The following is a 13,877-nucleotide window of genomic DNA, read 5'->3' on the forward strand; positions in this document are numbered from 1 at the left end:
GGTGTCAAAAAATCTGTTACTTCCATATTTCACTAAATATAGTGTTAGGAACGATTTGAAAAAAGCAGCAATATGCGGACAAGTCACTATTTCGAAGCAATTTGCGGACCTCAAAACTACACAGCTAGCTCTGAATTTTAGTGGTCCGCAAATTGCTGCATTTGTTGTTTAAGGGTAAATCCTGGACTTACATATGCTAATCTACAGAGCTGGTAAGAGAAAATGAGCGGTCGGTTGAGCAAATACCGTTGACACAGGAGCAGTACGTTGTAAAGGCAATAAAATCATAAACGAGTGCTGCCTTTCCAGGACTTTTTTATGAAGTTGTTGCTTAACATATATTTAGCTTGGGGGGGTCAGAATTATGTCAATCACCCACATCAGTGTTTGCAAGCTCGTCAGGAACTAAAGAATACAAAAAGGGTTTTAGAAGGAGTGTGTGAGTAAGACAGACACAAGATTAAAACTAAAACACAGAGAGACTACTGGGGGAAAGAGATGGAGAGAGTAAGAGAGAGAGACAATGACAATTCTTTATTTTACGAGGGTAATAGAATAAGCATAGGAATACTTTTACTGCATCTGACCCTCGCCCTAAAGAGGGACTAAATCTACTATGATAACTACTACTACATGAATACATAAGAAGTGAAATAGTATAAGTTTATGAACATAAGCGCATTATATGGAAACATTGTAGTTTATAAATGTTTATGACCAGGTGCAAAGCAAAACAATGTGTAAAAATCAGAATAATATGCAATAGTACATCAACTCTGCAAAATGATGGATTTTGTGCAGAACATCATAAATTCGTGGGAAAAAAACACGTTAATTCAAAAAATGAGTTACTGTATCCGAAAGGCACATTAATGCGATATATAATTGTTTTTGAAAGAATCTGTACTTGTATCTTCCCGTAGGGCATTCGGCGGAGCGTTCCAGAGACGGCTACTAGACTTAAATAATCAAGTCTATCCTAGGAAGAGGAGTGTTAAATTTCATAAAGTGGTGTGCATTCTTCAAAGAGAACTTTGAGAAAATGATGTGGGGTAAAGTTTCGGATATAATTTTTTGCATAAGGATTCCTTTGTTAAAAAGCAGTCTTGACTTTAGAGGTAGGATCCCTAAATGTATGTAGTCTAATTCTGTGAGAGTAGTGTGCTTTAGTAATACTACTTTTAGCGCTCTTTTATGTACTCGGCTAAGTGGTTTTAAGGAATTTTCACTTTCTGAGTCCCATAGAGTGGATGCATAATCAATAACAGATTGGATATGAGCAATGAAGAATAACTTCCGGGTGTGGCAGTTCAAGAAGTGTTTCATTCTAGATAGGAGATACACTTTCTTTGACACCACTTAACTCTTTAAGTTGCTCTATGTGGGTTGACCAAGACAAGTTGCTATCAATAACAAAACCCAGCACTTTGTGATGATCGACTTGTTCAACTATTTCACCATCCAACATTAAAGCAGGACCAGCTGAAATAAGATTCTGGCGTTTTTGTTTTGTTGTTATGATCATATATTTGGTTTTCTTTGGGTTAAGAGACATATGGTTTAGTTCAGTCCACTCTGTCAACTGGTGCAAAATCCTTTGAAGTGATTCTGATAAGCGAGTTAAATTTGTGTTGCTGGAGTGAATTGTGGTGTCATCTGCAAAAAGTTCACATACATTTTGAATATGAAGGGGGAGATAATTAATGTATATAGAGAACAGCAAGGGTCCTAAAACCGATCCTTGTGGTACACCGTATTCTACTTCTTGCATGCTCGACGCCGAGGCGTTTGTAAGAACAGTGTGTTGTCTGCCGGTGAGAAATGAACTAATAAGTTTGACAGTTTCGATTCCGACGCCATACAATGCGAATTTTCTCAGTAATAACGTGTGATAAATAACGTCAAAGGCTTTGACAAAATCAACAAAAATGGCACCACAGAATTCATTGTCATTTATTTTCTCTAGCCATTGATCAACAAGAGAAATTAAGGCAGAATGGCAGGAATGGTTAGCTCTAAAACCCAATTGTTTAGGGTGAAGTAAATTGTTTTGGTTAAAATGCGTTAGAAGATGCTTGTTAATGTAGAGAGAGAGAGAGAGAGAGAGAGAGAGAGAGAGAGAGAGAGAGAGAGAGAGAGAGAGAGAGAGAGAGAGATAGAGAGAGAGAGAGAGAGAGACTAAGCTGTGACTAAAAACTCTGTCCTATGTATCAAAGATCAGTCAATCAGTCAGTCAGCCAGTAAGTCAGTCTCTCTCTTACTCTATCTCTCTCTCTTATACATATATGTTAGATGTTCATGTTTCATGAATTCCCTGCAGATCCGAATAATCCTTAACAAAACACTGTATTATTGGTAAAGTCTGTGTATTCAAAACGTTTATTCTGCCACATTTTGTCTATATAATGCAGGCGCTGATTGTACCAGACGACGTTCTAACTGAAATTAATAGGTTAATGTTTCGCTTCGTGTGGTGCAAAAAAGACTGCAACCGAAAAGCATTTGAAAAGGTGAAAAGAACTGTTTTATGTAACGAAGTAAAGCAAGGTGGATTAAATATGATTGATTTGCGTCAGATGCAGTGTTCCTTTTTGTTAAGCTGGGTTGTGAACCTAACTCTGTCTAATGAAGACCAAAAATGGTCATGGCTCCCAAAAGCACTGTTTTTCCGTTTTGGGAGTCGCTTTGAGTGTTTTTTTGCGAACATTAATAGCAAACCATTTAAAGGATTGGACAGTATTAAATCGGAATTTTGGTCCGCTGTGTTGAAGGCATGGCTTGATAACAATCAAGTCGATAATAATGGTAATTCTGTTTCGGGTTTATTGTGGAACAACAAAGATATAATTTGTCAAGGAAACCCACTTTTTTTTGCGGATTGGATTAAAAGTGGTATAATGTATGTGAGCGATGTGTGTGAGAATGGACGTTTTGCTTCCTATGAAGAAGTGTGTGAAAGAACTGGCTACACTGCAAATAGATTGCTTGAGTACAATGTTGTTCGAACAGCTGTACATCTCCTTTTAAGAAATGTCGATATAAACGATGTAAATTGTTCAGTCTGTGACATTCCGACCTTTTGTGGAAAAAAAGTTAAATGAGTAAAAGAAATTCGAAAGATTCTGGTAGGAAAACAATACAGCCCACCCTGTTCAGAAGGATTTTGGAGAAGAAAATTAGGATTTGAAATTGACGAAAAGAATTGGAACTTAGCAGCCACTGTCACTAGTGAAGTTCGATTACGTGTACTGCATTGGAAAATATTGCAAAACATTTATCCAACTAATATTTTATTGTGTAAAATGAAAGTGAAGGCTAATAAAAACTGTACATATTGTAAGGATGAACTTGATGTATTGGAGCATTTTTTCTTTCAATGCCCACCCAGCCAGCAAGACATTAGCGGCCGATAGTCGGCCGAACACCCTTCAAAACGTCGGGCCGGTGACGTCAAAAGAGACGACGCGGGTGTTGGCCCGACTAACTTTTGCAAAGAGGCAACGAGGCGGCCGACAGGCGGCCGAACACCTGTACTATGGCGGCACGCATCCGGTCCGATGTTAATCGGCCCGATGACTTGTTGAACCTGCGGCCCGACACCTTATGCCGACATCGGGAAGATATCGATTTCAGCGGGAAGACATCGGGACGATGTCGGCATAAGGTGTCGGGCCGCAGGTCCAACAAGCCATCGGCCGCTAATGTCTTGCTGGCTGGGTTGATCATATGTGACCAAATGTGTCTCATGATGAAAGCATAACATGTGCCCCACATAATTTTTAAGTTTGAAACAGTTATCTTCCATAGTTCAGGGTCAAGGTCACTTCAAAATATGTATACAATCCAACTTTAAAGGACCCTTGCGACCTTGACCTTGAAGCAAGGTCAACCAAACTGGTGTCCAAAGATAGGGCTTACATTGCCCTGTATAGCATACATAGCTAAGGTTGCCATTCTCGATAACTTCAGAAAAAAATGCGAAAATGTGAAAAATGGTCGTTTTTAAGACAACAATTACGGCCCCTGTGACCTTGAACTTAAAGTGAGGTCAAGTTGCCGCACATGTTTTTTGAGATCTTGTAACCATACACCATCAGGCCACATCAGGTGTTGATAGACTTAATAGTGTCCAAGAAATATCCAACGTTAAAGTTTTCCGGACGGACGGACGCCGGGACGGACGGACGGACGGACGACTCGGGTGAGTACATAGACTCACTTTTGCTTCGCATGTGAGTCAAAAAACACCTACAGCTACAGCAGTATGTACACCCCCCCCCCCCCAACTGTAACAGCACAAATCGCACCTACTGCTACAGATACAGCAGTATGTACAACCCCCAACCCCCCCCCCCCCCCCCCCCCCCCCACTGTAACAGTACAAAACTCATTTACAGCTACAGATTCAGAATTATGTACACCCCCCCTCCCCCCGCTGCCACCACTGTAACAGTACAAAACATACCTACAGCTTCAGATACAGCAGTATGTACAACACTCCACCCCCTTCCCCCGTGTAGAGTGCAAAACACACCTAGAGCTACAGATACAGCAGTATGTATAACACTCCACCCCCTTCCCCCGTGTAGAGTGCAAAACACACCTAGAGCTACAGATACAGCAGTATGTACAACCCCAACCCCACCCCCCCACCCCTGTGTGCAAAACACACCTACAGCTACAGATTCAGCAGTATGTACAACACTCCACCCCCTTCCCCCGTGTAGAGTGCAAAACACACCTAGAGCTACAGATACAACAGTATGTACAACCCCAACCCCACCCCCCCACCCCTGTGTGCAAAACACACCTACAGCTACAAAAACAGCAGTATGTTCAACCCCCCCTCCCCCCCCTTCTGTAACAGTACATAACACACATACAGCTACAGATACAGCAGTATGTTCAACCCCCCCCCTCCCCCCCCTACTGTAACAGTACATAACACACCTACAGCTACAGATACATCAGTATGTACACCCCCCCCCCAAGTGTAACAGTACAAAACACATGCACCTACAGCTACAGATTCAGCAGTATGTACAACCCCCCCCCCCCCCCCCCCAGTGTTACTGTGCAAAACACACCTACAGCTACAGATTCAGCAGTATGTACACACCCCCCCCCCCAAGTGTGCATCAGTGCAAAACACACCACCAGCTACAGATAGATCAGTATGTACAACCCCCCCCCCCCCAAGTGTTACAATGCACACCTACAGCTACAGATACATCAGCATGTACACCCCCCCCCCCCCCCCAAGTGTAACAGTGCAAACCACACGTACAGCTACAGATTCAGCAGTATGTAAAAAACGAAATCACTTATACTCCGTCACGGCGGAGGGCTGACCGTGCACCCAAAAGCGGACTCAACCAAATGGGTATTTTTTGAAAGCTTGGGGCCTGCCGAACATAAAAATCGATGTTAACAAGAAATATTCAAGGGCGCACTTTCTCTTTTTAGTCAAAATTCAACTATACCCTGAAGAGTGATGCACGAGCATTTCAGACGCTTGCCTCTGAAAAAAGAAGTTCTCAGCCAAATTACGAACTCAAACTGGTACGTTTTACATATAAATGTGTTAGTTGGTATCTTTTGATTATCACAAAACAATTTGCGACTGCTTTGGCCGAGGATGCTGGTGACAGTATCATTATTATGAACCCTACCCTAAATCCAGGAAAGACGTCGTCCAAAATGTAGGTAAGTTTTGATTAAAAATAAATTCACACAAGACTAGTATTGTTGTTTGGCTTCAATGGATATATTTTCGTCAAGTATGATGTCTTTACATAATATCTGTAAAATATGAATGGATTTGAACCATATACTATGTCACTATGACCTTCCAATCTTCCTAACCCCCAGCCCAGTAAAGCGTGCGAGACGTTTCCTGAAAAAATGTCGCTTTGTGGTGCGAGTTCAGTGTGACATGATTAGTTTCCAGAACCCCATTTCTGACTTTCGAAGTTTATCTACATACATTTAGCAATGCACGAGCAAAATATGACAACTTAATGGTGCCTTTTGGTTTAATGCTATGGTAAAAAATCCTAGTGATAGTGTTTACAGCTTGAAACAAAACATAACAGAGGGGAGTAGTCTTCCTCAGTCTTGTTCAGGGCATAATGTATTTCTATTTTCAGAGGTAGCATTATTTCTGATAAGAGCTAGAGCCAATATAATGATGCTGAATATTTGAAAAATGAACTTTGTGACTCATCTGAGTAGCAGAAGAGCCTTCGTGATTGTCAGCGTAAGGCTGGCTGTCTTCAAGGCAATTCCTAGATGAACAACTTAACACTGCGTTCGATTATTCGCCCGTTTCTTAAGCTAGAGCTTTGAAACTTTACACGCGTCTAGGGCTACATGAACGCTTTACAATACATACAATATAGTTGACTCTCGCGTTATTTAAAGGTCACAACAAGGTCATTACCAGGCAAAAACGACGGAAAACCGACGGAAAGCACCATTTTCTGCAACTGTTTGTTAGAAAAAGCTTTCAAATTCAATTATTTTGGGGGGATTAACGCATCTCTAGACATGAAAATCATCCGATTATCAGACATCAATTGTGGAGGTCACGACAAGGTCATTACCAGGCAAAAACGAGGGAAAACCGAGGGAAAATACCATTTTCTGCAACTTGTATGAAAGTAAAAGCTTTCAAACTCCATCTTCTTCTGGTATTGGCGCATCTCTAGGCATGACAATCATCTGATTAACAGTCCTCAATTTTCAAGGTCACAACCAGGTCATTACCAGATAGAACCGAGAGAAAACCGAGAAAAAATACCATTTTCTATAACTTTTTTGTAAGTAAGAGCTTATAAACTCCATCTTCTTCTGGGATTAGCGCTGATTTCTATGACCCTGAAGTCCGAGGAAAGTTTTCTTGGCCCATGCCTAGTTTGAAGGTCATGACAAGGTCAAGTTTACACGTTTTCTATTTGTGTTCGGCTATTTTCTAAGCTAAAGCTGTTGAGGCAGATTCATGACATCTTCCTTCGCCCACAGGGGCTCTAGGGGGGTGGGCGGGGCTGGATGTAATAGGGGTAGAAGAGAAGGGGAGAGAGAAGAAAAAGTCAATGTTAAGGTGTTCATCTACCGATAGCCTTGCGGTCTGCAAGCCTGACTCTGAGGATCACACCGGCTGTCCTGGCACTCAGACGAGTCATAAAGTTGATATATTGTCCGTCGTTTTACCCAGTAATGACCTTGTTGTGTGACCTTTAAATATTACGAGAGTCAACAATATTTGTTTCATGTCTTATAATGCCCTAGACGTGTGTAAAATCCCATCCTTGTCATGACCTTCAAACATTGCATGGGTCAAGAAAACTTTCCAAAGACTTTAGGGTCATTGAAATCAGCGCTAATCCTAGAAGAAGATGGAGTTTATAAGCTCTTACTTACAAAAAGTTGCAGAAAATGGTATTTTCCCTCGGGTTTCCATCGGTTTTATCTGGTAATGACCTTGTTGTGACCTTGAAAATTGAGGACTGTTAATCAGATGATTGTCATGTCTAGAGATGCGCCAATACCAGAAGAAGATGGAGTTTGAAAGCATTTACTTACACACAAGTTGCAGAAAATGGTATTTTCCCTCGGTTTTCCCCGGTGTTACAAGCCTTGGAATCTAACTTCGTATTTGTGTCTAGGGTATTATGGGGTTAGATCGTTTCCAAGCTTTTTCCCTGGGTTTTTTTTTTTGAATATGTGAACTTTACGCTATAAAGATTAGTATGTATGTAGGATGATGTGAAATAAATAAAGGTGTACAGATGTGATAACGTTGGAGTTCCTTTTAAAACAAATTTAATTTGGAATAGACAAATGAATGAAAGGTATCAATGAAAAGAAGTTTACTTCCCAGCGATTGGTAAGATGTCCAAGGTCTGACCCAGTTCCAATGGTTCACACGTGCTTCCTCACTATGTACTGAATTGTCTTTGGCTATGCACAGTTCTTATCGTCGACTCCTGATAGCAAGACAGCAAAGTCTTGTTCCGCACACACAGTCTTGATCATCAGATTACGATAAGGGTCGTCATCAATTCCTTGGTACTTCGTAGGGAAAAGTACTTCTTGATATGAGATCCACAACTCGTTACGAGGATGAATTGGATTCGCACGAGTATCTCTATGTTTTGAACATGAGGTAGAATTTATCTTGAGTGAATGTATTGCATATGTTCGTGAGTTGTTTGCTCTCCTCCACTTGTCAAACGTTAAGGTTCTTGTGATGAGCCTGCTGTCATGTCAGATGATGCTTCACCCGTTAGCTTCGTGATGTTAGCTTGACTTCATGTCGAACTGGTCGACGTCAGGGCGTCAGGAGACAAGAGCTGGTCGACGTTATGGACAACGTCAAGGGACAAGAGTCAAAAGTCAAGACCTGTGACCAAAGGAAACATATGTTAATATCGGCACATAAAAATCCGAAAGCGGACACACTACTCACCGTAGAATTTATAGCCAAAGATGGAAATCCAACGGTCATCTTCTGAAACACACCTTCAAATAACACATAATCTCACGGAAATTGTGCTGCTTGCAGAACTCTGTGAAGAAAAGATTGTTTCCCACTTGTTCACAATAATCTGGTGTTCCTTACCTCAAAATAGGTCTGTGATATTGAACATTTTCCACGAGCTAAACAGACCACGTCTCTCCATTTTGAAAGAATAATTTGACGGGTACATTGATGTCTTCATACACACCGAAAAACAAGATCGCATGCACATAGAATATAAACAATCAAGAAAAATGTTTTAACAAGAAAACAGCCTTGAACACATTGATTTTTATTAATCTCACATCATTTTCCGCAGTTATGAATTTACAAAAGATTCATAGTTAAACTTTCAATGCACACAAAAGGATTGTATGAATTCGCAGTGATGAGGTCCAAAGTCGTCAAAGAGAACTTTTCTTTCCAAAGCGTGACGTCATATCCAAAGCGCGACGTCATTTTTATTCTTTTACGAATACTCTCGGTCACCCATGTTACTTGTTTGGCTGAATTAGCACAACATACGCCCATGTAGGGGAAAAAGATTGTGGTCAATCTTTCAGACACGCTATGTAAGCCTACTCAAGTAGTCAGCGCCAATGTTGTCTTTTCCCGGAATGATGTTCACCGTGAAAGAATAGGGTTGGAGTTGAAGTGCCCACCTCATCAGTCTTGCATTGGTGGGTTTCATACGTTGTAGGTACTGGAGAGGTTGGTGATCCGTCTCCAGTAGGAAATGACGTCCGTACAGATAGCGCTCAAACTTCTGGATGCCCCAGACAGTTGCATGACACTCCTTCTCTACTGTCGCGTAATTCCTTTCTGCACTGTTCAGCTTCTTGCTGGCATATGCGATGGGTTGAGGACCCTTTCCTTGGTCTTGCAGAAGTACAGCGCCTAACCCTCTATCAGACGCGTCAGTTCTCAGAATGAATGGCAGTTCAGGATCTGGCATCACAACGACAGGATTGTTGGCCAGTCTCTCCTTCAGAGTATTGAACGCTTTCTCACACTCTGCATTCCATCTGATTCGCTCTGGTTCCTGTTTCTTTGTTTTGTCTGTCAAAGGTGCGGCGATGTCTGCATATCCAGGAATGTAGGATCGGTAGAATCCCGTGGTACCCAAGTATGCACGGAGTTCTTTCTTTGTTTCAGGAGGTTTTGCTGAACGAATCTTCTGTACTTTCTCGTCCTCAGGCCATTTCCTCCCATTCCCGATCTCATGGCCGAGATATGAGAGTTGTTCAAACCCGAAGTAACATTTCGACGGTTTGGCGGCGAGATTGGCTTCGTTCAACCTCTTCAGCACTGCTCTCACAGCTGAAACATGTTCTTCCCATGTTTCCGTGGCGATCAAAATGTCATCCATAAAATGATGGACGTCCTTCCTATTCAACGGTAGAAGTAACTTCCTCATCATCCTGTTGAATATACCACCCGCCGTCTTGAGTCCAAACGGTAAGTTGACCCATCTGTGTTGACCTAGCGATGTGGTGAAGGCAGTTTTGTCACGGTCTTCTTCATCAATTGGTATGGCCCAGTAGCCCTTGGTGAGATCGAGTTTGCTGAAATATCGCGCGTTCGACAATTCCGAAAACAAATGTTCCACGTCCGTGATCGGTTCAGCATCAAAGCGAACGATTTTGTTGACTTCACGTAGATCATTGCAGAAACGTAACGACTTCCCATCAGCCTTCTTCACGAGTACTATAGGAGAATTGTACGGAGAAGCAGCCGGTTCAATCACTCCTAATTCCAACATCTCTTTCACTTCTTTCTCTACAACAGGTACTTGTGAATGGGGAATAGGACGTGGTTTCACAAACACCGGCTTGGGGTCCGTTACCTGTATCCTGCATTTCTCTAACGTCGTTTGTTTTGGAACATCCGTGAAGTTGTCACTAAATTCTTGACAAGCTTCCATGATCTCTTTCCTTTGTTCTGGCTTCAGCTTCTCTGAAACGTGCACATCTTTCACAAACTCTGCTTGTTTCGTAGAAGGTGTTGGGATGTGCTTCTGAGCATCAGTGTCGGTAAAGTAGTCACCATCCTCCTCGATGTCTTCCACTACTATAGCGACATGCTCTTCTTCTTCTTCTGGGTTTGGTCCTTGCCACAACACCTTGTCGCGCTCATGATACTCCTTGAGTAAGTTGATGTGGTATATCTTCGTTGTCCGTCCGACCTTGACCTTGTAGTCGAAAGAGTTGACCTTTTCTTCCACTGTAAATGGTCCTTTCCAAGCTAACTCTAACTTGTTTTTCTTTGTGGGAAGAAGTAGCAGAACTTTTGCGCCGACATCCAACGTTCTTTTCTTTGCATGTTTGTTGTAGAAGCGAGACTGACGAAGTGATGCTTTGGCGAGATTAATTCGCGCTATCTCGCAGGTTTCTTCGATCCTGTTTCTGAGATCAGTGACGTATTCAGCCGTCGTCTTCACTTCGTTGTTTTGTTCTTCATCAGTCCACAGTTGTCTCAGGACTCTCATTGGTCCCTTCACCGTCCTTCCAAAAAGGAGTTCAAAAGGTGAGAACCCAAGTGACTCTTGTGGTACTTCTCTGTATGCGAAAAGTAAAGCCGGAATGTACAGATCCCACATTTCAGGTTGTTCGACAGCTAACTTCTTCATCATCTGTTTCAACGTAGCATTGAAACGTTCCACAAGTCCATTTGTTTGAGGGTGCCATGGTGACGTTTTCAAACCCTTGATTGACAGGAGATCATTCGCTTCCTTCATGAGTTCGCTTGTGAATTGAGTACCCCTATCTGTTAGGATCTCGTCTGGAAGACCTAGTCTCGTCCAAAAATTCCACAATGCCTCAGCAATCGTCTCAGCTCTGATGTCCTTCAAAGCTATTGCTTCAGGATAGCGGGTAGCGTAATCTACCATCACTAAGATGTATTGTTTCTTGGACGCAGACATGGGTTTAATCGGACCAACAATATCCACGGCGACGCGCTTGAAGGCTGTTTCAATTACTGGCATCTTTCCCAGATGTACGCGTTTTGTCCGACCCTTTGGGGAGGTCCTCTGGCAAACGTCGCAAGACATGCAGTATCGTTTTACATCTCCGACCACTCCTGGCCAATAAAACTCTTGCCATACTCGTTCACGAGTTTTCCTCTGCCCCAAATGTCCTGCCATAGGTGTATCGTGTCCTACACTAAGAACCTTGGGTCGAAGCTTGCGTGGCACCACCAGCTGGCGGTGTTTCATTCCTTGTTTGTCTACAAATTGACGATACAGGATTCCTTTCTCATGCTCAAATGAGACTTGTCCCTTACGCGTGTTCGTCCGCGCCATTTCATGTAGACGGTTGAGAGTTTCATCTTCTCTCTGCTCCTTCTTTAGGTCTTCTGTCGTCCACAGTGACCCAGTTGTAGGAGTTTTAGGTGTTGTACTCTTCGTCGTAATAGGATCCTTCTTGCATGAGTCCTTAGACACAGATTGGCCCTCTGGAACCCTATCATCTATCTCCCTCTTTCTTTCTGCTCTTGTTGTCATAGCTGCTGCAGTCTCATCGAGGACTGGGTCACGAACTGGGAAGACAGGAGTCTCAATCTTATCCTTCCCTACACCCATCTTGTTCCCAATAAGTACAGGATATAGTGTGTTGTTCATCACACTAACTTCAGTCTCTCCAACGAAGTAGGGAGTGTCAACATAGACCTTTGCAGTTTTAAGTTGCTTCTTCTCGGTTTTATCAGCAAGCGTAGTTTCTCTTTTCTCTGTCAACGAGATGTTTTCCTCAGGGACCAAAGATGAATCGACAATCGTTGAACTGCTGCCTGTGTCACGATAACCTCGAGTTTTGATTCCCTCCACGGTTATCTCGGAAAACTTGGTGAATTTCTTGTCTGCACATTTGGAACATAGCTTTTCATAAGTCCCACCAGCAAGTTGTTCATTTTCTCCTTGATGTACCATTATACTCGAATCCGACTTCTTTTCGGGACAGTAACGAGCGTAATGAGGTCCGTCACACTTGTAGCATTTCAACTTTCCTCTCGGTCGATCAACTTTCTTTTCTACAGTCTCAGTGGGTTTCTCTTCCCTCTTCTGTTTGTCCTTATGTTTGTGATCTCGTGGACGCTTGTATTCCGAGGGTCTCGCTTCCTCATACCGTTGAATGATATCTTGCACTTCCTTCACATTGGCCGGTACACGGTCCTTGATGTAAGTCACAAGATCATCTGGCAACGTAGCGAGCACTTGTTCTTGTAATATCAGGTCTTTGAGTTCGTCTACACTATTTCCCTTATCCGCCATCTCAATCCATCTCTCCATATACAAAGACATCTTCTTGATATGGCTCTTGTAGGTGTCTTGATGACTCTTCCGTTGTTGTCTGAATTTCTTCCTGTATGACTCAGCAGAAATATGAAAATGTTCTAGCAGAGTCCTCTTCAAGAGGTCGTAATCACCGGCGTCTTGGGTAGGCATGTTGATGTAGGCGAGCCGAGCCTCCCCCTGTAAGAGTGCTGCCAGCCTAGGTGCCCATGTAGCATCGTTCCAGTTGTTAGACGTAGCATGTCTCTCGAATTGCTCGATGGAAGCTTCGATGTCATCATCTCTTCCATTGAAGAACGGCAACTTAGATTGGTAATTGTCTGTGTCACGTTGACGAGGTTGAGCGTTGTTGTTGACATTTCCTCCATCATCCGCTCTATGTCGTGCAGCTTCAGTCTGAGCGCGTAGCTCCTCCAACTTGAATTCTTGCTGTAGTTGCAGCTCTTTCTCCTGAAGTTGAAGCTGTCGATCTTTTTCTTCCCTTTGGAGTAGCACTTGTCGATCTTTCTCTTCCTTTTGAAGTTGTCGCTCTTTATCTTTCTCCGCTTTCACAAATTCCCTCAACTCAGCTCCTGGTAATCCCAACAATTTGCCTTCTTCCATTAATTCTTTTGTGTGATCCAAAGAACTTTGTTGTCCTACACCTGTAGTTGCTGATACTTCTGCCATGGTGTTACTATTATGTGGACGAATTGTTGCCCTTTCCAGTTGAACAGCTACTGACGAACGCGTCTGCATTCAAACGAGAGCGGACACGGAAAACGGCAGTATGAAAAAGGTGTGTATCGCACACCGGCTTCAATAAAACGGAATTGAAACCAACGGACTTGAAGTAAATCTCATTTACGACTCTAACTAAGTATTTCTTCAATCGGTCCCACACGTTCCACAAACGTGCATGGAAAATCGGAATTCTATCATATCAGAATCTTCACCTTTTATAAATGTGTTAGCTAGACACAATTATCTATCGGTACTATCCGATTTCCAAAAGTTATGAATTTGTTCAACTATCGTCAGATTTTTTGACCTCAGGTACTTATAACCTTAGTCTCTTTTACTTTG

General features: G+C 42.5%; 1 protein-coding gene across 1 annotated transcript; it reads right to left on the reverse strand.

The window, feature by feature from the left end:
- Window positions 1-9,089: 9,089 nt before the first annotated feature.
- Window positions 9,090-13,481, reverse strand: LOC138965643 (uncharacterized). Its single transcript, XM_070337816.1, has one exon. The coding sequence runs from the start codon at window positions 13,479-13,481 to the stop codon at window positions 9,090-9,092; it is 4,392 nt and encodes a 1,463-aa protein (XP_070193917.1).
- Window positions 13,482-13,877: the final 396 nt, after the last annotated feature.

The sequence above is a fragment of the Littorina saxatilis genome, linkage group LG4 (assembly GCF_037325665.1).
Source record: "Littorina saxatilis isolate snail1 linkage group LG4, US_GU_Lsax_2.0, whole genome shotgun sequence".
Taxonomy (NCBI): Eukaryota; Metazoa; Mollusca; class Gastropoda; order Littorinimorpha; family Littorinidae; genus Littorina; species Littorina saxatilis.

Bases quoted from the DNA above. Each gene is read 5' to 3' on its own strand.
- LOC138965643 (XM_070337816.1), bottom strand. From the start codon at position 13,481: ATGGCAGAAGTATCAGCAACTACAGGTGTAGGACAACAAAGTTCTTTG.